The sequence below is a fragment of the Papio anubis genome, chromosome 12 (assembly GCF_008728515.1).
Source record: "Papio anubis isolate 15944 chromosome 12, Panubis1.0, whole genome shotgun sequence".
Lineage (NCBI taxonomy): Eukaryota > Metazoa > Chordata > Mammalia > Primates > Cercopithecidae > Papio > Papio anubis.
This window is the reverse complement of record NC_044987.1, coordinates 107,981,198-108,005,687: the sequence shown is the minus strand read 5'-3', so window position 1 is coordinate 108,005,687 and position 24,490 is coordinate 107,981,198. Positions and strand designations below refer to the sequence as shown.

The 24,490-nt window shown below is 48.7% G+C and overlaps 2 protein-coding genes and 1 pseudogene across 5 annotated transcripts; 1 reads left to right on the top strand and 2 right to left on the bottom strand.

Annotated features, from left to right (window-relative positions):
• Window positions 1-2,672: 2,672 nt before the first annotated feature.
• On the bottom strand, window positions 2,673-3,948 carry LOC101019464 (annotated as a pseudogene).
• A 2,909-nt stretch (window positions 3,949-6,857) lies between these two features.
• On the bottom strand, window positions 6,858-12,061 carry CLP1 (cleavage factor polyribonucleotide kinase subunit 1). 3 transcript variants are annotated; one of them, XM_003909847.5, is made up of 3 exons: window positions 11,128-12,047; window positions 8,954-9,581; window positions 6,858-7,955 (listed from the first exon to the last, which is right to left on the bottom strand). In XM_003909847.5, the coding sequence occupies exons 2-3, from the start codon at window positions 9,557-9,559 to the stop codon at window positions 7,284-7,286; spliced, it is 1,278 nt and encodes a 425-aa protein (XP_003909896.1). In that variant the 5' UTR covers window positions 9,560-9,581; window positions 11,128-12,047; the 3' UTR covers window positions 6,858-7,283. The 3 variants fall into 3 exon arrangements, with proteins under 3 accessions (XP_003909896.1, XP_009184290.1, XP_009184291.1); XM_009186026.4 differs by having other exon boundaries at window positions 7,284-7,955; window positions 11,590-12,061; XM_009186027.4 differs by lacking the exon at window positions 11,128-12,047 and adding an exon at window positions 10,650-11,075 and having other exon boundaries at window positions 7,284-7,955.
• Window positions 12,062-18,308: 6,247 nt separating this feature from the next.
• YPEL4 (yippee like 4) lies at window positions 18,309-23,135 on the top strand. 2 transcript variants are annotated; one of them, XM_003909848.5, is made up of 5 exons: window positions 18,309-18,564; window positions 20,930-21,254; window positions 21,427-21,470; window positions 21,815-21,923; window positions 22,146-23,135. In XM_003909848.5, the coding sequence occupies exons 2-5, from the start codon at window positions 21,114-21,116 to the stop codon at window positions 22,233-22,235; spliced, it is 384 nt and encodes a 127-aa protein (XP_003909897.1). In that variant the 5' UTR covers window positions 18,309-18,564; window positions 20,930-21,113; the 3' UTR covers window positions 22,236-23,135. The 2 variants fall into 2 exon arrangements, with proteins under 2 accessions (XP_003909897.1, XP_009184292.1); XM_009186028.4 differs by having other exon boundaries at window positions 18,312-20,748.
• Window positions 23,136-24,490: the final 1,355 nt, after the last annotated feature.

Below are 24,490 nucleotides of genomic sequence, written 5' to 3'. Positions count from 1 at the left end.
ACTTGAAGAGCCATTGTAGGGCGAGTCTCCTGCCAAGGGCCGGGGAGGGAGATAAAGAAGAGCAGGCGCCAGCCTTGGAGCCGTAGCGCTAACCGTGAGAGGGAAGCCTAAGGAGCGCGCGACCTGAGGCGGTGGCAGCACGCTCCCGCACCCGGCGTGCGAGCCGGGAGGTGAACTCTCTGAATTCCATTAGTTTCCCACTGCCACAAGTGGAGTGGGCGCCCGCATCCCTCACCTCACCCAATCCGAGAATACAAAGCTGGAAGCAAAAGGTTCTCTAGGTCCCTGGCGAGCTCACTCTGCATAGGTCACAGTGCTACGCTTTGCCCTGATTAGCCCAAGACAGCTGTGAACCCAATAGCAATGCCACGTGTTCTCTCCCCGTTCAGTTCCAGGCTGTTTCTTTTTTGGAAAGCAACTCTGGCTATTACATAATGGCCCCTCAGAAAGGTGTTTCACGAGCCACTTCCCTGAAGCCGAGGCCCCTCACCTGTCTGTAAAATCCTGCCTGTCCTCGGGTTTGGTCTCAAATGTTGCTGGCTTTACTGTGGTTCTGACACTTTAGTATTAGGCAGCAAGGTAAAGGAGAACTACCTTCTCCTGTTTTCTGGAGTCTAGTTCCTTCTCTGACATGGTATATATTATCAATTCTAGTTTATTCTTGTTAACAGCGTCAATCCAGCATTTATTGCAACACACTTGAGAGTTCTTTATAACGACTTTGTATTTTTAAAACTCTTTAGACCTGGCCTGGCGTGGTGGTTCACGCCTGTAATCCCAGCACTTTGGGAGGCCAAGGCGGGCGGATCACGAGGTCAGGAGTTCGAGACCACCCTGGCCAACATAGTGAAACTCCGTCTCTACTAAAAATACAAAAATTAGTCGGGCATGGTGGGGGGCGCCTGTAATCCTAGCTACTCGGTAGGCTGAGGCAGGAGAATTGCTTGAACCCAGGAGGCAGAGGTTGCAGTGAACCGAGATCAGACAACTTCACTCCAGCCTGGGACACAGCAAGACTCCGTCTTAAAACAAAACAAAAACCTCTTCAGATCATATGAAAGGTAAATTTAAGGCATTATTGAAGATACAATATTGGTATTTCATTTTTGATTTTTTGAGAGGGAGTCTCACACCGTCACCCAGGCTGGAGTGCAGTGGCACGATCTCAGCTCATGGCAACCTCCTCCTCCCTGGTTCAAGCAATTCTCATGCCTCAGCCTCCTGAGTAGCTGGGATCACAGGTATGCGCCACCACACCCGGCTAATTTTTCTATTTTTAGTAGAGATGGGGTTTCACCATGTTGGCCAGGCTGGTCCAGAACTCCTGACCTCAAATGATCCTCCCACCTTGGCCCCCAAAGTGTTGGGATTACAAGCGTGAGCCCGGGTGCCTAACCTGATATTGGTATTTTCTACCGGTAAGCCATGTTTCTTTAAGTCAGCTTTCATTTTTCTGTTGCATATTTTTCTTGGATTTTTAGACTTCCTGATTTCCTCCACTTCACAAATTAGGCATTTTTACTTTCAGCTCTCTAAGAACTTGTAAATAGTGGTGTCTCTTGGCTAGACAGTGCTAAATGGAAAAAAAAAAAAAAATCAGTCTTCCACCATCCAACTGAACTCAACTCCCCTGGGATACTAGCTTGGATTGGCAAGCTTTCTTAGGTGGATGAGCACTAACAGAGGTATAATCACCATCCCAAAGTTGAAAGACCGAGATTCCACTTGTCCAGTTTTCCTTGGGATCACTCAAGGTATTTCTTGGAAAGAACGTTTAATAGAACGTAAAGTTGAAAGTGCCAGCTACTTCTGAAAAGTATCCAGAGTAAAATCTAGGCTAAAACAGTGGGATATCCAGACCACTCAAACTTCAAATTACTTTAATATGTTTATCGATTAATACCTTATAGGTTTTTGTTTTTCTGAGACAGGGTCTGGCTCTGTCACCCAGCTGGAGTGCAGTGGAGCTATCTCAGCTGACTACAACCTCCCCCTTCCATTCTCAAGCAATCCTCCCACCTCAGCTTCCTGAGTAGCTGTGCCACCAGGCTTGGCTAATTTTTTAAGATTTTTGTATAGATGAGGTCTCACTAAATATTGCCCAGGCTGGTCTCGAACTCCTAGACTCAAGTGATCCTCCTACCTCAGCCTCCCAAAGTGCTGAGATTACAGGCATAAGCCACTGCACCCGGCCCTTTACAGTTTTTCTAGCGTAGCTTAATACACTTTTCCAAATTGTCTTCAGTTGCATTTTCTCATGCCTATAGATGGCAAACCACTGGGTCATTTTTAGTTCAACTCACTAGTAAATAAACATGCAAATAAGGACAAAATGCTGCCCTGGGGTTTAGAAGCAATCAGAGAGGAATGCCCTGCCTTTTAGCACCAAATAAACCAACAACCTCTTTATGTATGTTTGTTTGCTTGTTTTTGTTAAGACAGGGTTTCACTCCTGTCACCCAGGCTGGAGTACAGTGGTGTGATCTAGGATCACTGCAACCTCCATCTCCCAGGCTCAAGTGATTCTCATGCCTCAGCCTCCAGAGTAGCTGGGACTACAGGCACATGCCACCCCACCCAGCTAATTTTTATTTATTTATTTTTAATTCGTGAACTATTTATTAAAATAACACATTTAGGGGAAAAAATCAATACAATGTCTACATCATCAGTGAAAACTATACCATCATACAAAAAAAGATTTTATTTGGAGAAACTCTTCTAATTTATGGCAAGTTTTACTTTCAGAAATAAAACCACAGAACAACACAATCTAATTCAATCTTAATGGCTGGCATGCTGAGCAAGGAATGTTCTTATTCTTGCTAGCTCCTTCTTTACACTGTCAGGTACCAGGGTTCTGCCTTTTGGAGTGATTTCAGCCACCAAGTCATCAACAGTAACGTGTTCTAGTCCTTGTTCTTTAATGACCTCTTTACAGTGTGCCTTCAACTGATCCTTCCAGCCTCATTCAATTAATTTAGCTCTCAGCAACTCTTTGAAGCGTTCTCTTTCTCCAGTTTCTATCAACTTTTGGTTAATCGCTCCTCTCATCTGTGCATCTTTGTTCATCTTGCTAACCACACTCTGGCTGCCCAGACTTAGACCCTCAGTAGCTTGGGCACCTAAGCACACAGAAAGCTAGAACACGCATTTCCCAATTTTTGTGTTTTTAGTAAAGATGGGGTTTCACCATGTTGGCCAGGGTAGTCTCCAGCTGCTGAGCTCAAGTGATCTGCCTGCCTCAACCTCCCAAAGTGCTGGGATTACAGGTGTGAGTCAGTGCTCCTGGTCAACTTCTTTGTGTTTAAATACTGCTATCCTTCTTCCTGTCGTTGTGAAATGTCTATGTGTTAAAGAGTAGTTCTTACCTTTGTGCTGTGGATCCTACCCCCTTCGCTCCTGCATTTTTTTGGGTGGGGGAGGGGGGGATGGGGTCTCGCTCTGTCACCCAGGCTGGAGTGCAGTGGCACGATCTCAGCTCACTGCAACCTCCGCGTCCCATGAACAATTAATAGCTCAAATTTAACACTGCCAAAAAACTTGACATTTTCTTCCCCCCTCCCTAAGTTTCCCTTGTCCCTCAGGGGACAACTCCCTGAGTTTCCCCAATCTCATGTCTAACCTAGTGTCTCTTGTTAAAAAAAATCTAGGATGCATCCTTGATTCCATCGTTTTCCTCACCACTCCATTAGGAAATCCTACCTTCAGAATATCCTCTCACCAGCTCTACCTGTACTGCCCTAGTATTTTATCCCCCACCAGTTCTCACATTTACACTCTTACAAAACTCTCCTAATTCCTGTCCTTGCTTCTACACTTGCCCTATAACCCACTCTCTGCAAAGCAGTGATCTTTTCAAAATTTAAAGTAATCAGCCAGGCTAATCCCAGCACTTTGGGAGGCCGAGGTGGATGGATCACTTGAGGTCAGGAGGTCGAGACCAGCCTGGCCAACATGGCGAAACCCCATCTCTATTAAAAATACAAAAATTCGCCAAGCATGGTGGCACATGCTACTCAGCTACTCAGGAGGCTGAGGCAGGAGGATAACTTGAACTCGGGAGGCAGAGGTTGCAGTGCACCGAGGTCATGCCATTGCACTCCAGCCTGGGTGACATAGCAAAACTTAGAAGGAGAGAAGGAAGGTGGGGGAGGGAAGGGGAGGAGACAGGAGGGGAAGGGAGGGAAGGAAAGGAAGGAATAGGAAGGAAGGGGAAGGAATGATAAGAAAGAGAAAAGAAGGAAAGAGAAGAAAAAGAGAAAGAAAAAAGCAGGAAGGAGGGAGAAAGGAAAGGAAAGAAAAAGAAAGAGAGCGAGAAGGAAGGAAGGAAAGAAAGAGGCATGGGAAGGAGGAGATCAGCCAGGCGCGCTGACTCACGCCTGTAATCCCAGCACTTTGGGAGGCCAAGACGGGTGGGTCACCCGAGGTCGGGAGTTCGAGACAAGCCTGACCAACACGGAGAAACCCCATCTCTACTGAAAATGCAAAATTAGCTGGGCATGGTAGCGTATGCCTGTAATCCCAGTTACTCGGGAGGCTGAGGCAGGAGATTCGCTTGAACCTGGGAGGCGGAGGTTGCGGTGAGCCAGACTGCACCATTGCACTCCAGCCTGGGCAACAAGAGTGAAACTCCGTCTCCCCGCTCCAAAAAAAAAAAGAGATCAAATAATTACTCTACTTAACTACCCCTCCCCACTGGTTCCCATTGCTCTTAACAGTAAAATCCATTCTTAAACCAGGCACTGTGGCATGAGCCTGTAGTGCCAGCTACTCAGGAGATTAAGATGGGCGGATCACTTAAGCCCAGAAGTTCAAAGCCAGCTTGGGCAACATAGTGAGACCCCCCATCTCTCTTTTTTTTTCTTTTGGAGATGGAGTTTCGCTCTTGCTGCCTAGGCTGGAGTGCCGTGGCGTGATCTTGGCTCACAGCAACCTCCGCCTTCCAGGTTCAAGTGATTCTCCTGCCTTAGCCTCCCAAGTAGCTCGGATTACAGGCATATGCCACCACGCTAGGCTAATTTTTTGCTTTTTTTTTTTTTTTGTATTTTTAGTAGAGACAGGGTTCCACCATGTTGGTCAGGCTGGTCTCGAACTCCTGACCTCAAGTGATCTACCCACCTCAGCCTCCCAAAGTGCTGGGATTGCAGGCATGAGCCCCCACGCCTGGCTGAGATCCCTATCTCCTAAAAAGAAAAAAAAAAAAAAATCCCTGTTCTTTTTGAGACAGAGTGTCGTTCTGTCACCCAGGCTGGAATGCAATGATGCAATCTCAGCTTACTGCAACCTCCACCTCTCGGATTCAAGGAATTCTCAGCCTCCCGAGTGGCTGGGGTTAAAGGCGTGGCCACCACCCAGAGCACCTGGGCCAAAAAATCCATTCTTCACCCCGGTTTACAAAAGCCCTACATTATCTGGTCTTTGCTGCCCCCTCCAGCTTCATCTTGTACAGTCTCTCTTGGTTCCACGCTTCAACCACACTGGTTTTTCTCTTCACCAAGCTCACCAAGCTTGTTCCTTTATTAGGGTTTTGCAGGTTTTTTTTTTCACCAGGAAGGTTTTGCCCCAGACTTCACACAGCCATTCGAGTCTTAGTCCAAAATGTATGCTCAGGAAGGGCCTTTCCTGACCACCCAGTCGAAAGTAGCCTCTAGTCACTCTGTCTCATATCCCCCAAATTTAAGTCTCTGCATAGCACTTGCCTTTTTAAATGTGTTTATTCTATAATGTAAGCTCCATAAAACTTTTGTCTATCTTGTTCCCCATCTAGAATGGCTCCTGACAAACAGTAGGTCCTCAGTAAACATTTATGGAAAGAAGGAATGGATGAATGGCATCAGATACTTAAGTAATCCAAGTCCAAACCAGGGACACCAAACAATCATTTGCAAGAGATCGAAAAGAATGGGCTTTCCCAGCTTCTTACCACCTGAAAGCTCAAGTTATACTTTGACTTAGGGCCTAGTTCCAATCAAATAGACAAGAAGGATAGCTGTACTAGAAGGAAAATGAGCTATCTCTGGAAAATGATTAGATATGATGAAATCTCATTCCAAGGTTATCACCAGCCTCTAACTCCCCACAGTAAATCCAGCACTGACAGCAGATTTACCATCTATTTACCTAAGCGCAAAGGAAAGGGGAACTATCATAAGAACTCACAGCCAGGGCCAGGTGCGGTGGCTCACGCCTGTAATCCCAGCGCTTTGGGGGGTCGAGGTGGGCGGATCACGAGGTCAGGAGATCCAGACCATCCTGGCTAACATGGTGAAACCCCGTCTCTACTAAAAATACAAAACAAAACAAAAAAATTAGCTGGGCACGGTGGCGGATGCTTGTGGTCCCAGCTACTCAGGAGGCTGAGGCAGGAGAATTGCGTGAACCCGGAAGGTGAAGCTTGCAGTGAGCCGACACTGCGCCACTGCACTCCAGCCTGGGCAGCAGAGCAAGCAGAGAGTCTCACACCTGTAATCCCAGCACTTTGGGAGGCCGAGATGGGCAGATCATGAGGTCAGGAGTTTAAGACCAGCCTGGCCAACATAGTGAAACCCTGTCTCTACTAAAAAATATACAAAAAATTAGCTGGGCGTGGTAGCAGGCACCTGTAACCCCAGCTACTTGGGAGGCTGAGACAGGAGAATTGCTAGAACCCAAGAGGCAGAGTTTGTGAGCCAAGATCGCGCCACTGCACTCCAGCCCAGGTGACAGTGCGAGACTCTGTCACAAAAAAAAAAAAACTCACTTGACTCACAGGTAGGTTTCTTGCTTTTCCCCTCCTCTAAGCATTTTAGCAATAAATCATTCCAATGATGTTTCTATAACACTTAGAGGAAAAAAAAATAAATTATACCAACTTCTATGACATGGCAAAAATATTTATTAAAATGATTTTTAAGTTTGAACTTTATTGGAAAGAGTCCCTCTAATTCACACTTTCATCCTAGATAAATGGGTAAGAACCCTATATGGAATATAAAGCATTGATTTTTAAAAACCACAAACTAGCACAGTGAAAGAAATGCAATTCTCCAGGGTCTTAGAGAATTCAAAGTGGCATCTTAGGTAGTCTAAGCAACCAATTAGAGTCTCATGGTTTTCCTTTTGGTTCCAGATTAGAAGAGTCAGGTTACCACTACCTGTTTTTAGAGGTAGAATATGAACTTCTACTAGTCCACAGTTTACTGGTCAGGTGGCCCCAACAGAGTCTCTTATCTCAGCCCATCTGCCTCTAAGGGTGGCCAGAAGATCTCTATGTCCCAGGCAGCAAGGCTTCCTGCTGATCTCTACTTCAGATCCATGAACCGGATGTCCATGATGAGAAGGAAGTTCTTAGGCAGTGGGCGGGGGGCTGGAGACAGAACAGTAAACACCTGATGCTCCAGGTCCACACTGGTCACCACAATGAAGCCAGCTACGCTCGTCTCAGACAGGTTCTCCTCTGTGCCCTCGGCAGTGCTAACACTCAGTAGGTGGTGCACCATATCTCGCCCAGGAGTGACGGGTACTAGCTTGAGCTGATTATCCTCTTGAGACATGCCCAAAGGTAAACAGGAGTCTGGGATGGTGGGTGCCCCAACTTTGTATATTTTCACATCTGAAAATTTGACATTGAAGGCATGGGGATAGAAACAGCCTCGGAATCCATAAAAATACTCACGGATACGCTCATCCCTACATTCCCGCCGGAAGTCCTTGGAGCGCTCCACCACACCCCCAGATTTAGGGAGCAGCACGGTGCGTACAAAGTGGGGGAGGTCCCGTTTCAGTTCGTTGTACAGTCGTTCTTGATCCAGAACCACAACGACATCCACCTCAAAAGCTGAGGCTGCATGCACCAGAGCCTGGTAACCAGAGCCCTTGACCCAGCCACAGGTGTTAATGACACAGCCACTCACAGATGCCCTTCGGTTCACCTCACACCTTTGGTTGAACACATCTGCTAAACGAGATGTAATCTGCAAAAGAGAGGATCCGGGTAAGAACAAAAACACCCAGACAAACCCATGGCTACTTTGTTCCTCTTTAGAATAAGTGCTTTTAGATATAAGAAAAATGACTTTTTTTTTTTTTTTTTGAGACGGAGTCTCGCTCTGCCGCCCAGGCTAGAGTGCAGTGGCCGGATCTCAGCTCACTGCAAGCTCCGCCTCCCGGGTTCACGCCATTCTCCGGCCTCAGCCTCCCGAGTAGCTGGGACTACAGGCGCCCGCCACCTCGCCCGGCTAGGTTTTTGTATTTCTTAATAGAGACGGGGTTTCACTGTGTTAGCCAGGATGGTCTCGATCTCCTGACCTCGTGATCCACCCGTCTCGGCCTCCCAAAGTGCTGGGATTACAGGCTTGAGCCACCGCGCCCGGCCGACTTTTTTTTTTTTTTAAATGGAGTCTCACTCTGTTGCCCAGGCTGGAGTGCAGTGGTGCGATCTCAGCTCACTGCAACCTCCACCTCCTGGGTTCCAGTGATTCTCCTGCCTCAGCCTCCCGAACAGCTGGGATTACAGGCACTGGCCACCACGCCCGGCTAATTTTTGTATTTTCAGTAGAGACGAGGTTTCGGTTTCACCATGTTGGCCAGGCTGCTCTCCAACTCCTGACCTCAGGTGATCCACCTGCCTCAGCCTCCCAGGTTGTGGGATTACAGGCATGAGCCACTGCACCCAGCCTGAAAAACTGACACTTTTAATGGCTGTAGTTTTGACAACATAACATGGATTTAATTTTTATGCTGCTGCTTCTACCTCCTGTATTACGCCGTAAGTAAAAATCTAACAAATTACTAAGAATAGATCCACAGAAATGTTTAACAATCTGAGACTGACTTATATTTGGAACTGCCTTTTCTGAAGTAATGCAGCAGAAATACCAGCTGAGAAAATGCAGTGTAAACTAGTAAACTTCCCCAGTTTCCTACCCTGATAGCAACCCTTCCCTCCACTTCACCTTTCTCTGGCTCTGACCTTATTATAAAGCTTGATGTTGGTGCCAGGAGTGGTGGAACCAAAATGATACACCAGAGGGGCCTGGATAGAGAAACCCTCTTCCACGTCTGCAGGCCGCTCAATGTAGAGGGCCCCCATGGTACCAGGGATGGACACAGAACCCTGGCCCACATCCAGCTCCACATAAGTGGGACGGCGGCCCAAACGCACTGCATAGTTGAGCAGAAGGCGACACACTGTAGACTTGCCCACATCAGTGGGGCCCACTACCATCACACGGGGACCTCGCTCTTCTTCCTTTTCCGCTTGCCTCCGCATCTGTTCCAAGGCTGTGTGAGTGTTGAGGTAAAGCAACATAGGAGTGTCCTTGGAGACATAAGCCACCTCAGTGCGGCCGCTCAGTTGCACAGAACAGCCATGCCAAGTGAAAACAGCCACCTTGGCACCAGCATCAAAGGTGAATTTCTTGTTTCGGGTCAGCTCTGTGCCAAAGATCTCTGCCATGCCAGTCAACAACTCCAACTGAACTGACTGAGATGCCTCCACCTCAAAGCGAAGTTCTGTTTCTCGCTCTAGTTCAAATTTAGTGGTTGGCTTCTTGTCATCATTAGCCTCTTCTCCCATCTCTTCTGTGTAGCTGCTGCTCCTAGAACACAAATTAAATATCAGACCCAATTGTAAGTCAGTCCTCTGTTACAAAAACATCCAATGGGGCCAGGTGTGGTGGCTCATGCCTGTAATCCCAGCACTTTGGGAAGCTGAGGTGGCTGGACCACTTGAGGTCGGGAGTTTAAGACTAGCCTGGCCAACATGGTGAACCCCGTCTCTACTAAACATACAAAAAAAAAAAAAAAATTCGCCGAGCATGGTGGTGGGTGCCTGTAATCCTAGCTCTTTGGGATGCCAAGGCAGGAGAATCACTTGAACCCAGGTGGCAGAGGTTGCAGAAAGCCGAGATTGCACCACTGCACGCCAGCCTGGGCAACAGAGCAAGACTCCATCTCAAAAAAAGAAAAGAAAAGAAAAGAAATCATCCAATGGGCCAGGCACAGTGGCTTAGGCCTGTAATCCCAGCACTTTGGGGCACTGAGTTGGGCAGATCCCCTGAGCTCAAGAATACAAGACCAGCCTGGGCAACATGGTGAAACCCCATCTCCACAAAAAATGCAAAAATTGGCCAGGCCTGGTGGCTCACGCCAGTAATCCTAGCACTTTGGGAGGCCAAGGCGGGCAGATCACCTGAGGTCACGAGTTCAAGACCCACTTGGCCAACATGGTGAAATCTCGTCTTTACTAAAAAATACTAAAATTAGCCAGGCATGGTGGTGAGTGCCTGTTGTCCAAGCTACTCAGGAGACTGAGTCAGGAGAATCACTTGAACCTGGGAGGTGGAGGTTGCAGGGTTGCAGTGAGGCGAGATCACACCACTGTACTCCCGCCTGGGCGACAGAGCTAGGTTCTGTCTCAAAACAAAACAAAACAAAACAAAAACATACAATGAATGTTTCCCCTTACCTTGCTTTAATTCTCTCCATATTTCTTATCACCATCTGTCTCACTATATATTATGTTTTCCCCGCCTTCCCATCCCAAAATGTAAGACTTGGGCATTTTTGTTTGCTACTGTATACTACTTAGAATAGAGCTTGACAGACTGTAGACACCTCAATACATTGCGTGAATTAATGTCTCAGACATCAGAGAAAAACCATACCTACAGATGGACAGAAGATTTAATTATATGACCCTCCATCACTCTATTGGTAAACTCCAGACTTGAGAAGGTAACAGATGCCCAGACCCCAATCATCTTAGTCAACAGGAAAGGGCGTCTGCAATACGGATGCAAAGCAAAGAACACCGGGTTTGAACTCAGAAAACAGCATAAGCCTCGGCTCTGTAACTACTAGTAGTGTCTTTAGACAATCACTTAACTTCTCTGAACCTTTGAAGCTGTCGACTGGAAAGCACTTACACTTCCTCAAATACAGTGTTGTTCTTAGTGTTTATAGGAATTGTGGGAGGAAAAAAAAGCACTTCGTAAACTAGAAAACGACAAGGAAACGATATGAATTGTTTCTGATCCTGGACTGCAGCTCTAGGTTCAGCATTTGTCCCAACCTCCCCAGACACCAAAATCTCCCCGGACCACAAGGAGGAGACAGTTGCGTTCCTGCCCTTTTTTAACTCACCTGCGCAGCCAGGAGCCCAACAGGTAAACCCAGAAGGTCCTCCAGTGCAGAACTTAAACCAAACTACAAGCGGTTCTTGCCCAGACACACGCCGGAAACAAACGCAGTTCCGCACTTGCGCTATGAAAGGACACGCGGTCGCACGCTGCCCTTTGGGACGTGTAGTTTGCCGGAACAGCCGAGAGCGGGTGCACTCGCTAAGCCGCTCGGCCTTCTGGGAGTTGTAGTCAAAGGATTGTTTTGAACTTGACGCCAAGGGTGGGAGGGGCGGCGGCCGTCATTATTCGTGAGGCCGGAGGGAGGGGTGAGGAGGCGTGGCGGTTGAGCCCCCGCGCTGGGCAGCGACAGGTCGAGGGACCTGGCTTCGGCAGTCCGCGTCCGCGGCGGGAATCTCGCCCCAGATTTCCTGCTCCCCTGCAGCGCAGGAAAGAGAAGGGAGGCCCGGAAGAGAGGGGGACTTACTGTCTAGGTCTAGGTCCCGCGACGGCCTGCTTGCCTGGACAAGCCACGAAGCACAAAATCCTGTTTGGGCAGGGGGAAACCTAGGGGTAGGGAAAGCGGAGGAAAGCAGCCCGACAGAGGTTGCACCGAGTAGTTGTCTCCCACCTTACACAGTGCTTGGCACATGGAAGGCATTTCAAAATTTTTTTCTTTAATAAAAGAATAAAAATCCGATGATTTCTTCCAGCTACAAGTCAGTCATTACCCAACAACCTCTCTCCCACTAAACGAGGATTTTTGTTGGCCACTCATTTCCCTCCATAAATCTCTGACAGTTACAGGTCAGTCATTTGCCCCTCAGCCAACAGGTTCCACCACGTCTATAATCCTCTTTTTACTAACTTGGGCTTTGGAATCTTACATTATTTGCTATACTGCTTACATCACTGTGTGACTTTGAGCAAATCACAGGCTTCATCTCTCTGAGATCCTTTTTTGCTTGTTTGTTTGTTTTTCTTTTTATTTTTGAGACAGCGTCTCACTCTCTCGCCCAGGCTGGAGTACAGTGCCGCGAACATGGCTCACTGCAGCCTCGACCTCCTGGGCTCAAGCATGACATCGTTTTTTGTCTGCAAAGTGGGGATAATAACAGTGCCCAACCTAAAGTTGTTTTGACGATTGCAGGAATGTGCCTGTAAAGTACTAAGTACAATGTCTGTAATACAGAAAAATCTGATGTCAGCTTTTACGTTTTTATTATAGGCTGGGGGGAAGGGACTATAATACCATTCATTCGTGCAATACTTAACATTTTTCAGATCCCTTTCAGGCATCTTCTTTCACAGCCGCCCTGTAAAGTCAGCTTTATTATATCCAATTTCAGATGGGGGAGGAGACTAAGATAGGTGCAGGGATTTGCCCAAACATTAACATAACTGAGTCCAGTTATGATAATAGTAAACATTTAAGCTGGGCGCGGTGGCTCACGCTTGCAATCCCAGCACTTTGGGAGGCCGAGACGGGCAGATCACCTGAGGTCAGGAGCTCGAGACCAGTCTGACCAACATGGTGAAACCCCATCTCTACTAAAAATAGAAAAATTAGCTAGGCGTGGTGGCAGGCGCCTGTAATCCCAGCTACTGGGGAGGCTGAGGCAGGAGAATCGCTTGAACCCGGGAGGCAGAGGTTGCAGTGAACCGAGATCAAGTCACTGCACACCAGCCTAGGCAACAGAGCGAGGCTCTGTCTCAAAAAAACAAACATATTTATATACTTTTATATGCCAGATACTGGTCTATGGACTTTTCAGGTGTAAATTCATTTAATCATCACCAGAATCCTATGCAGTAGGTACTGTAATTGTCATCTTCACTTTACACGTGAGTACTTTTTTCAGTCCTGCTCACGTAGTTAATTCATATTGAGGAGACTGGGAAGATTTTCTGGTTGGTTCGCCAGAAAGATTTTCTCCTGCTGGTCCTACTTAGCAGCACTCCCCAAGCAGTGCCATCCTCACTTGTCACTTCTGAGTTTTCTTTGATGGTTTGCTTTAATTATTTCATTCATTCAACATGTATGCCTTAGCTTTTTTCTTTTTTCTTTTTTTTTTTTTTTGAGATGGAGTTTTGCTCTGTTGCCCAGGCTAGAGTGAAGTTGTGCAATTTCAGCTCATTGCAACCTCTGCCTCCTGGGTTCAGGTGATTCTCCTGCCTCAGCCTCCCAAGTAGCTTGGATTACAGGCACGTGTCACTATGCCCAGCTAATTTTTGTATTTTTACTAGAGATGAGGTTTTCACCATCAAGTGATCAGCCCGCCTTGGCCTCCCAAAGTGCTGGGAATACAGGCATGAGCCACCGTGCCCAGCCTATGCATTAGTTTTTCAATTAACTATTGGGTGTCCCCTAATCTTCTCTTCTTTAAAAATTCAGTTCCAGTCTTCCATTTGCAAATTTTCTCCCTGAGTGGGCTTATCCTCGCCTTTTTCCATGCAATCTATCTCCCAGATCTGTTTCTTCGCCTCTACTGTCTCCCTTGAGGCAGTTTCTCCCAGTTACCTGAAAGTCATTTTTATTTGGATATTGTATAACCATCTCAAGCTGAACTTAGGGGAAAAAACCCCTCCCTTCCTTTAGACTGCTCTCCATTTTGCTTCTAAAATACAGAAAGAGTCAGGACACAACATTTAAAGCATCTGTGCTTGACTACACTCTCTTCTCTCACCTTTTTTTAAATTGTTATTTTGAGATGGAGTCTTACTCTATCTCCCAGACTGGATTGCAGTGGTGCAATCTCAGCTCACTGCAACCTCCATCTCCCGGATTCAAGCTGTTCTCCTGCCTCAGCCTCCCAAGTAGCTGAGATTACAGGCTTCCACCACCGCACCTGGCTAGTTTTTCTATTTTTAGTAGAGACAGGGTTTCACCATGTTGGTCAGGCTGGTCTCGAACTCCTGACCTCAGGTGATCCACCTACCTCGGTCTCCAAAAGTGTTGGGATTACAGGCATGAGCCACAGCACCCAGCTCTTTTCTCAGTTTGAATCTTTCACCAAGCACTCCTGCCATCTCCACCCCACCCCCAAACAATACTGTCATCATATGTTCTTATTCTCCTCTCCAGCTAGATCCTTGATCATTTTCTTGCTTCCAAACTTTCTTTCTCTCTCCCTTCCTCCCTTCCTCCCTTCCTCTCTGTCTCTCTGTCTCTCTGTCTCTCTGTCTCTCTGTCTCTCTTTCTCTCTTTCTCTCTTTCTGAGACATAATTTCGCTCTTGTTGCCCAGGCTGGAGTGAAGTGGCATGATCTCGGCTCACTGCAGCCTGCACCTCACGGGTTCAAGCAATTCTCCCGCCTCATCCCTCCCAAGGAGCTGAGATTACAGGCATCCGCCACCATGCCCAGCTAATTTTTGTACTTTTAGTAGAGAAGGGGTTTTGTCATGTTAGCCACGATGGTATTGAACTCCTGACCTAAGGTGATCTACCCGCCTCAGCCTCCCAAAGTGCTGGGATTACAGGCGTGAGCCACTGTGCCCAGCCTGCTTCCAAACTTTCCATCTGAGCTGGGCCCAGTGGCTCACGCCTGTAATCCCAGCACCTCAGGAGGCCAGGGTGGGTGGATCACTTGAGGTCAGGAGTTTGAGACCGGCATGACCAATATGGCGAAATCCCGTCTCTACTAAAAACACAAAAATTAGCCAGGCATGGTGGCGCGTGCCTGTAATCCCAGCTACTCAGGAAGATGAGGTGGGAGAATCACTTGGACCCAGGAGGTGGAGGTTGCAGTGATTCGCAATCACGCCATTGCACTCCAGCCTGGGAAACAGAGCGAGCTTCCATTTCAGAAAACAAACAAAACAAAATAACTTTCAATCCATGCCCTGAAAACTAACCATCTGCCTTTTCCCACTTCTCATTGTTCTCCTCAACAATTGCTTTTCAAATTCTTTTTCTACTTTTATTTCCCCTCTCTTCTGTTGCCCAAACAAGAGCACTTCTCTATTCTTTCTTTACCTAGCTTTTTCTCTCAATTCCAAATCTCTGGTACTATCCCTCAAGACACCCACGTTGTCTTTTCAGAATTTACTTTAAACCCCAGAATCTTCCCTGATTAAATATTTAGAATTTCTTTTTATTTTCATGCTCAACTAGCAATGTCTCCCACTACCCATATTTCCCTGCCTTAACTTTTTTTCCCCTCTTTACGTGTGAGAAGAAAAACAAACCACCCACAAGCACTGCTTTCTAGACATCCCTATCTTTGTCGTACTTCATTTGCTAAATGCTAGCTTCTGTTAGAAATCAGGGTTTTTGTCTTAGGGGATATGTTCTGTGGTCTCGAACTCCTGACTTCAGGTGATTCGCCCGCCTCGGCCTTCCAAAGTGCTGGGATTACAAGATGTGAGCCACTGCACCCAGCCAAGAATGCTGGGGTTTTTTGTTTGTTTGTTTTTGTTTTTGTTTTGTTTTGTTTTTGAAACAGAGTCTCGCTGTCACCAGGCTGGCTGGAGCACAGCGGCGCGATCTCAACTCACTGCAACCTCCAACTTCCTGTTCAAGCGGTTCTCCTGCCTCAGGCTCTCGAATAGCTGGGATTACAGACACGTGCCGCCATGTCCAGCTAATTTTTGTATTTTTATTAGGGAAGGGGTTTCACCATGTTGGCCAGGATGATCTCGATCTCCTGACCTAGTGATCCTCCTGCCTCAGTCTCCCAAAGTGCTGGGATTACAGGCGTGAACTACTGTACCTGGCGAGAATGCTGTTTTGTTTTTGGTTTTGTTTTTGTTTTTTTGAGACGGAGTCTTGCTTTGTCGCCCAGGTTGGAGGGAAGTGGCACCATCTCAGCTCACTGCAAGCTCCGCCTCCCGGGTTCACGCCATTCTCCTGCCTCAGCCTCCGAGTAGCTGGGACTACAGGCACGCACCACCACGCCCGGCTAATTTTTTGTATTTTTAGTAGAGACGGGTTTCACCGTGTTAGCCAGGATGGTCTCGATCTCCTGACCTTGTGATCCGCCCGCCTTGGCCTCCCAAAGTGCTGGGATTACAGGCGTGAGCCACCGCGCCCGGCGAGAATGCTGTTTTGAAATGACACTAGGGTTTACTGCCTATCATGTGCCAGGAATATTATTAACTTCATTTAGCAGAAGAGTAAGACTAAGGCACAAAGAGTATCAGTAATTTGCCTAGTGGCTCCTGCCGAGTAATTGGCACAGCTAAGATTCTAATTCAGTCTCTTTGAAGCCAAAGCCAGACACTTGGTTCACGTCTGAAGATGCAACTCAACCACTCTGTTAATCAGGGTTCTCTAGAGGGACAGAATTAATGGGATAGATGTATACATAAGTCGGAGTTATTACAGAATATTGACTCACATGATCACAAGGTATGGTCCCACAGTAGGCTGTCTGCAAGCTGAGGAGCAAGGAAGCCAGTCCGAATCCCAAAGTTGAAGACCTTGGAGTTCGATGTTCGAGGGCAAGAAGTGTCCAGCATGGGAGAAAGATGTAGGCTCAGAGGCTAAACCAGTCTGGTCTTTCCACGTTCTTCTATCTGCTTTTATTCTGGCTCAGTTGATTAGATCGTGCCCACCCAGATTGAGGATGGGTCTGCCTTTCCCAGTCCATTGACTCAAATGTTAATCACCTTTGGCAATACCCTCACAGACACACCCAGGAACAATTCTTTGCATCTTTCAATCCAATCAAGTTGACAATAGTAACCATCACAAGTCCACCCGTTGTCAACTTGAACCCATACACGTCTCCTGAAATCATACATAATCTTCAAATAAAGACAATAATAAGGTCATAATTACGCTTAACATAATACAGCTATCCTTCGTACAACCGGAAACACATCAATCCCCAACCCAAATGCTATTACATAGAGGTAACAACACTTAAATGCTGATATCAAGTCAGTAAGTCTTATGTCACATGATAAAGGCAAAAGAAAGGAAATAAAATATTTTCTTAGTACAAGTGTATATATGCACAAACATGTTCCTAACAAAAGGAGGAGGCAATACTCATGACAATTACAGTCTTCATTTCTGCAACTGGTCACGTGGTCATAGCTCGTATTGATGACTACTTTGACTACCCATTCTGTATTCCGTTTGCCTTCAGCTAGCACCTCAGCAGATTATGTTTTTTTAACCTGGTGGAGTGATCCAAACCTTGATTCCTGAAGGGTCTGGGCTGTTTGTAATCCTGCCTGGATTGGGCTGTTGTAGTTTCCCATTGACCTTAATCACAGGGCATGGTAATATTAAGAGACACCCTATGGGATCTCCTGTATTCCATGCATACTTCCTTACCTCCATTGTGGAGCAGTAGACTGATTTCATCTTGATAGTCTGGGTCAGTCACCCCAGCCAACACTGTAACTCCCTTCTTAGCTAGTTGACTTAAAGGTAAGAAGAACCCAAAGTGGACAGGTGGCAATCTTAACTTCCAGTTTAATGGAATCATCGTTGTGTCTCTTGGTGGCAGCGTTCCTCCCTCTGGAACTAAGACCTCTAGGCCAGCAGAACATAATGCCGCGGAAACAACTGCTATTTTGGAAACATCTAAATGCATGGGTCTGTACTAGGCATTGCGGTCCTGGGATGTAGAGAGGAATTTCCCAGAAGGCCTGTCTCAGGAAGTTTACAGCCCAATAGAAAATTTCATATAATGTAGGTGTCTCCATTCATGAAGCACACATAATTTGGAGGTAGCTGTTAAGAGGTTTCTGCATGCAAAATGTCATATTGGGTCTATGACTCCTTCAGGAGTATTAAACTGAGGCTTTAAGGCTTGGTACAAGTTTTGGGGCACGGTTTGCCATCCATGACAATTAGTACATCTGTCTTTTCCCTGCTTCAGGGCTGGTGTCCAAGCTGAAATGGGAAAGTGTATCATCTTAAATGTGTGTGTGCTGCCTCACTCTGCATCCATATCTTCCTTCACCAGCCTTGCCACCTCCTTTCCTCTAGCCCTGCCACCCTCACTGCATCTTTGCCCAGCCCTGTCTTCCCCCAGGTTCTTCCTATCTCCTTGGCCACACTGCCTTCCTCCTTAACAACTTGCCTCTCCCCTTGCCCACCATCGCCACCGCGTCCCTCGGCCCCCACTCCTCTAGCCCCGTCCTTTGATGCCTGCCCCCTCCCTTCCTTCCGACCCGCCTCCTGTGTCTCCCAGCCCTGCTCTGACGTGGGAGGTGAGGGGGGGTGGGGGGATGGATGACTCACAGTGTTATGATGCAGTTCCACAACACACAGCCACATTCACCCACAGACCGAGGTACAGAACGAGAGACAACCTCTGCCCCCCCCAGCAGCTGGCCAGCTTTGCAGCCCCAGTCTTGAGTCCCCAACTACCCTCCCCCCACCCACCCCCATCCCCTTCCCAATTGAAGGAGCGGAAAGAGAAGAGAGAAGAGTGAGCAGAGAGATTGAGAGATTGAGAGAGAGAGAGAGAGATAGACGGAGATCTCTGGAGCAGACCTCAAGGTGAGGGGGCAGCCCTTCTCCAAATGAATTTTTTTTCTCTTTGCAAATTTCCTCCTCCTGCTGCGTGTTGCTTTCTCCCCTTTGCAAAAGCATTATTCATCCACCCTTTGTCCTCCCTTCCCCCTCCCTGCTGCCTCCGCTCCTCTCTCTCGGTTCTTCCATCCCTCTCCAAGCTCTGACGATTCCCGCACTTATTTCCCGGCAACTTTGGCTGTAGCATCAGGCATTACTGTTTATTGTTTTGCTGCTGGTGCAGACCCCCAAAGCCTGCCCTGGGAGCTGGCAGTGCTGCTAATTATTTGGACCATACCATACTGAGAATACCAGCCCGGGGGGTGCCAAAACCTCAGAGCAGATGAGAAAATCCATTGTGAGCAGGTGTCCCCCTCCCTTTCTTTCCCCCTTAAGAAGCACGAGATTCGCACCTGGTTCCTCCAGCCTCTGCCTCGGCGCCTCTGTTGTCAGCTGTCAGTTGCCCCCGCCAGCCCTCCCTCTCCCCTTCCTCCCACGGTCCAGCCCCATCTCACTTGAGGGGAACATCTCTCCCCAGCACTCGGCTTGCCTTTGTTTTTTCTCCAGTCATTTGCCCAACTTGCTTCTCCCTGTGATCCGAGATGGGTGAAAAAATGACCCCTACTCCCCTTTCTGTGATTCTCTGGCCTTCCTTGCAGCCTCTCCTTGGCTTGACTGGGAATTAGGGGAGAGGGAGGGAGGCGTGACGGCTGGAGGCTGGAGAAGGAGCCCAAGATTGGGGACCCAAGCTGCCCCGTTCCCCATGCCCCTTGAAGGTGTTTCAAGGTAGTGCATGTCAGAGGGGAACTCGCAGGCAAAGTTGAAGGCAGACCTGTGAAGCAGAGACTGAAAGGTGGTCTCTTGGCAAGGAGGGCCCGTTTCCTGCAGCCGGAGCCCAATGTCACCCTGAACTCAGCCCAAGGTGTTTTCCTGGGGCCCAGCCAGGAGGAGAGGACCTGAAACTGAAGATAGTCTCTGTGGAGGTTTTGTGGAGAGACTGCCTGGCGGCCTTCAGAGAGTGGAACAGCTGGGTGCTTGTGGCCACTGCGGAGGACAGGACGAGGACAGTCTGTATGCCCTGGCTAACCGCAGCCAACACTGCCTCGCCTCTGCTTAGTGCTCTAGCATTGCCAGAGTGCCCAGCTGGCATCTCTGAACCAGACTTAGGCTAACCACCCACAGCGGGCTGGGAGCTCTATGAAGCAGAAAGCAGCAGCTCACCTGCTTATCGGAGCCCACAGGGGCCACCTCCCTTCTTATCCTCTCCTCCAGCACCTTCAGCCACTCGGAAGCTGGCGCGTGGGCAGAAGGCAATCTTCCTCTATTCCTAATCAGAACCCAGCAATTACTTCATCTTCAGTCACCCACAGTCACTGCTGTTTGTCCCTGCCCCCTGGGAGAAGGTAGAAACATTTTCTGCCTTGTGCCCCAAAGCACAGCTGTTAAAAATAAGAGTCCTCCTTCTGCTGTTCGTTGTGGCCGTTGCTCTCACCCTACCACACAGCCCTGCCCAGCCCAGGAATCAGGCTCCTCTGACACGCTACCCATTTCCCACTGGCTCCAGCTGTCAGATTGCCTGAAGAAAATGTATTTTCTGCCTAAGTCTTTAACCAAGGGCTAAGGCAACAGTTAGTAAAGAATAGGAAAGAGAAAGACCAAGGGGCCCAGAGGCTGGGAAGACAGGCAGGTGCTTATTCTGGGCCAGAATGAGTGAACCAAGGTGCGGGAATGGGTGGCCACATGTGAGGGCTTCGGTACTGCTGGAAACAACTATAAAGTTCTAGTGAAGAGTCCCAGAGCGCAGGACCCTGACCTCAGGAGAGAACTGAATCAGGGTTTGTATACCTGCCTGCATGCTCCTCCTCCCCTCACCTTACACCTCCCCCGCCAAAATGTATAAAGGATCAATTGTATTGCAAACAAAGGCCATGTAAAAGAAAGACCTTCAGGCATCCCCAACTCTTAAAAGACTCTGATCCCCGGAGACACAGTGCCTACCAATGCCTGTGCGATGCAGAGCCTCACGAAGAACTGAAAACCAAGGAGAGGGCACTTGCAGATGACGTTGCTCCCATGGCAGCGTCTGTGCCTGTGGGCTTCTCTCTGTGGAAAATGGTGGAGGCTGCTTCTGCCCCAGGAGGGAGAAACACAGAAGCCTGGATCGGCTGCCAGGTTTGCCAGAGCAGGATGGGGATCCAGGGGACAGGGCAACAATGCAACTGGATGCCGAGGGGGGATCGATGGTGATGGGGGAAGTAGAGGTATGGGTGAGCTGAGCCCCTTTTCCTCCATTCCCTCAGGAGGGTCCCTCCTGAGGTCACGGCTCCCCTGATGTCCTTTCCCCTCTTCCCAGGTGACTTCTATTTCTATCTGGTTCTCGTCTGGGGGGGCCCTCGCCGGGCAGCCCCCCAACACTTCTCCTGCCCTGAAACACGGCTCTAGCCAACCTGCTCCGCTGCTTCACCTGCGACCGTCTCTGCGGGGGCTGCACGGCACCAGCCCCTCCAGCCCGCCAGGGCATTGTCCTCCAGCCCGTCATGCCCAGCTGTGACCCCGGTCCAGGCCCTGCCTGCCTCCCCACCAAGACTTTCCGCAGCTACCTGCCCCGCTGCCACCGCACTTACAGCTGTGTCCACTGCCGTGCACACCTGGCCAAACACGATGAGCTTATTTCCAAGGTACGTGAAGCGGGGACCTGCCATTCCCCTCTTCTCGCGCACCAGGCTAGCCTGAACATCACCCAGGGGTGAGGCAGCGAAGCTCTTCCTCTCTCCCACACACCCCTGCGGGGATTCAGGCAGTGGGGCTGAGGGCTGCTTGGTAGTCATTGTCTGTCCTATGTCTCCACAGTCCTTCCAAGGGAGCCATGGCCGAGCCTACCTGTTTAACTCCGTGTGAGTCTACCTCTTTCCTTGTGCGTGTGCTTGTGCTTATGTGTGAGTGAGTAATTTCCCTGTGGAGAAAGGGGGGAATCCATAAGGTGATCTTGTGCCTTCAGTCTTTGCCTCCCCTTTTGCAAAGGGGTTCTCAGTCTGAAGTTCTCACATGGGGAGCCCAGGGAGAATTGAAATCATAACGTTGGAAAAAGAAGGCCCAGGCTCTAGTCTTAAAGGGGTGAATTATCAAAGGCAGGGGCTGGTCCAGTTCTCTCCAGTTGGAAGTTCCCTTGGGCTGTCTGGGGACTGGACTGACAGTGCAATCCCACTGGGTGCTGGGTCCTTCCTGTTTCCTGAGACAGGGTCAACGTGGGTTGCGGGCCAGCTGAACAGCGCCTCTTGCTCACGGGGCTCCACTCGGTAGCTGATATTTTCTGTGAGAGCTGCAAAACCACACTGGGCTGGAAATATGTAAGTACCTGAGGAAGAGGGTCACCCTCTAAAGTGGAAGTCCCCACGGCCCTTCAAGCCCCAGTGACCACATCGGGTCCTTGCATGGTCCAAAGAGGAAAGAAAGAACTAGTTACTGGGTTGGGCTAGGTGGATGAGCCTTGGGGTGGGGGTCATACAGGTGGCAGTGGGGCCTGGAAGGAAACTGCTTTGTCCTGCAATCACTGCTTTCTCCTTCACCAGGAACAAGCTTTTGAGACGAGCCAGAAGTACAAGGAAGGGAAATATATCATTGAAATGTCACACATGGTGAAGGACAACGGCTGGGACTGAGGGGCTCAGGCAGGCTGTGCCCTTCCTCCGCATGCCCCTCCCTCCCCACGGCCCTGCCAAGCAGTCTATACCAGCATGAGTACTGCCCCACCCCTGGGGGAAACCTGGCTCCAACCAACCCCTCCCCTGCCTCCACCATATCCACTACCAGGCACCCTTTGGAACAGGGGTCTGGGTGTACCCCAGGGGTGTTAAGGCTCAGGAGTGGGCAGCAGTCAGGGAGAGACAGAACTGGGGGAAAGGGTTGGTTGTGGGTCCTTCTGTTCCCAAGTTCCTGAAAGTTGAGGCAATGGCAGGGCGTAGACTCAGGCAGAGGATTGTGGGAGGAATCCGTTTTTGCTCCACCTCTTTTTGAGTGAACAGAGGACAAACCTTGGGTCACGGGGCTAGTAGATCGTGGACCACAGAATAGCAAATGAGAAAAAGCTTGGGTTGGAGTGAAATTTTGGTCTCAGGCAGCAGAACAGACCAGAGTCTCTGAGGATGAAGTTTCCCACCCCTATTTGTAGGGAAAAGGACTCACGTGCAGGGAAAACTCAAATCCCAGGCCCTGGGAAATAGTAAAAGAATCAAAAGGGTTTCCATTTCACTCCACTTGTTAGTTTATCTTGGCACTGAAGAGGCACTTTCGAATATCTAACTTTTGCCGTTGGATGGGGTAGGGACAGCTGCACGCGGAACAGCCCCCACCCCCAGTCGGCTGCTTCCAGAACAAGCAGTCTTTATGGGCTTTCTCTGAGGCCCAGTCACTGCTCCTGGGACCCAGTCCCCTGGAGGGGAGGTGGAAAATCAGTGCTACGGGTCCAGTCTTTCCCGTGGCTGCCACCAGCGAATGAAACTTTTGTATGATACATAAAGTGCTTGGGTCTATTTTTAATAAAAAGGGAAAAAGCAACTTGAGGCAACCTGTCCTCTGACTTTCTTTCCCCATGCATGTACCCATAACTGTCCCCGTCACACACAACCCCCCACCCACCCACCCGGGCCTGTCCCTTTAGACCACTAGGGGGCAGCAGTTGCCGTATCCATGGCAAGACTACTGCTTGAGCTTTTACCAGAGGATAAACTTCAGGTGAGGTTTTGCTTATAAGAGGGGTGGGTTTTGTGAGCTATTCCATCGAGAGCATCCAAAACCCCTTCTGTCTGCTGGCACCCCGACAGTAAGTCCATTTTTGCCTAGATCCAGGATTGGGCAACTGAAAGAGGCTCATCTCAGAATAAGGATTTTCTTGAGTCCCATGGCTTTTCAGCCCGGTTCTGTAATGTTCTGGTCAGTTCATGGGCACACTTAAGGCTAAAAGGAAAATCAATCAGCCAAAGTGCTGCCCTGGCAGTTGATGGGAAGTGAAACAAAATAGCTCAAAAATTAGGCCGGGCACGATGGCTCACGCCTGCAATTCCAGCACTTTGAGAGGCCAAGGCTGGTGAATCACCTGATGTCAGGAGTTTGAGACCAGCCTGACCAACATGGTGAAACCCTGTTTCTACTAAAAATTCAAAAATTAGCCAGGCATGATGGCACGTGCCTGTAATCCCAGCTACTCGGGAGGCTGAGGCAGGAGAATCGCTTGAACCCAGGAGGTAGAGGTTGCAGTGAGCCAAGATCATGCTGTTGCACTCCAGCCTGGCAACAAGGCGAGACTCCGTCTCAAAAAGAAAAGCTCAAAACCGCAACGTCAATGCCACCGTGTGGCCCGAGGGGCATTTTATTGGCAGTGACATGAAATCCCTACTGTTGTTGGGTGCCCAACAGTTACAGGGGAGACCATATACATCATAAAGATCACTTTTTGGTAAGCTATAATATTCTTTCCAGATTCATTCATTAATACTCCAAATATTTATAAAGCACCTATTACTTGCCAGGCATTGTGTTAAGCACTGGATGTTAAGCACATGGTGAAGATAAGGCAGCTGTGGCCTGACTTCCTTGAGCTTTCTGTCCAGTAGGAGATGCAATAACCAGGCAATCCCTGTAGAAGAGGATAATAAGGGCTCTAAGCAGGGACACAGAGGAAGCTTGGGAGCTCATAGGAAAGGAACTCAGCCTAGATTTAAGGAGTCAAGGAAGGCTTCACAAAAGTGATGACTACGATGGCATTTGAAAGATAAGAAGTTAGGTGGCAAAGGCAAAAGTGATAGAAGTATTTCAAACAGAGGGAACTGTATGTGTCGGGTAACTTATGTTTAGTTAGTTGAAGGAAATAAAAGTTTCTTGTGGGCTGAAAGCAGTGGCTCATGCCTTAATTCCAGCA

Bases quoted from the DNA above. Each gene is read 5' to 3' on its own strand.
- YPEL4 (XM_003909848.5), top strand. From the start codon at position 21,114: ATGCCCAGCTGTGACCCCGGTCCAGGCCCTGCCTGCCTCCCCACCAAG. The intron at 21,255-21,426 runs GTACGTGAAGCG...ATGTCTCCACAG, and splicing joins ACGATGAGCTTATTTCCAAG to TCCTTCCAAGGGAGCCATGG. The intron at 21,924-22,145 runs GTAAGTACCTGA...CTCCTTCACCAG, and splicing joins CCACACTGGGCTGGAAATAT to GAACAAGCTTTTGAGACGAG.
- CLP1 (XM_009186026.4), bottom strand. From the start codon at position 9,559: ATGGGAGAAGAGGCTAATGATGACAAGAAGCCAACCACTAAATTTGAA. The intron at 7,956-8,953 runs GTCAGAGCCAGA...TCTCTTTTGCAG, and splicing joins ACATCAAGCTTTATAATAAG to ATTACATCTCGTTTAGCAGA.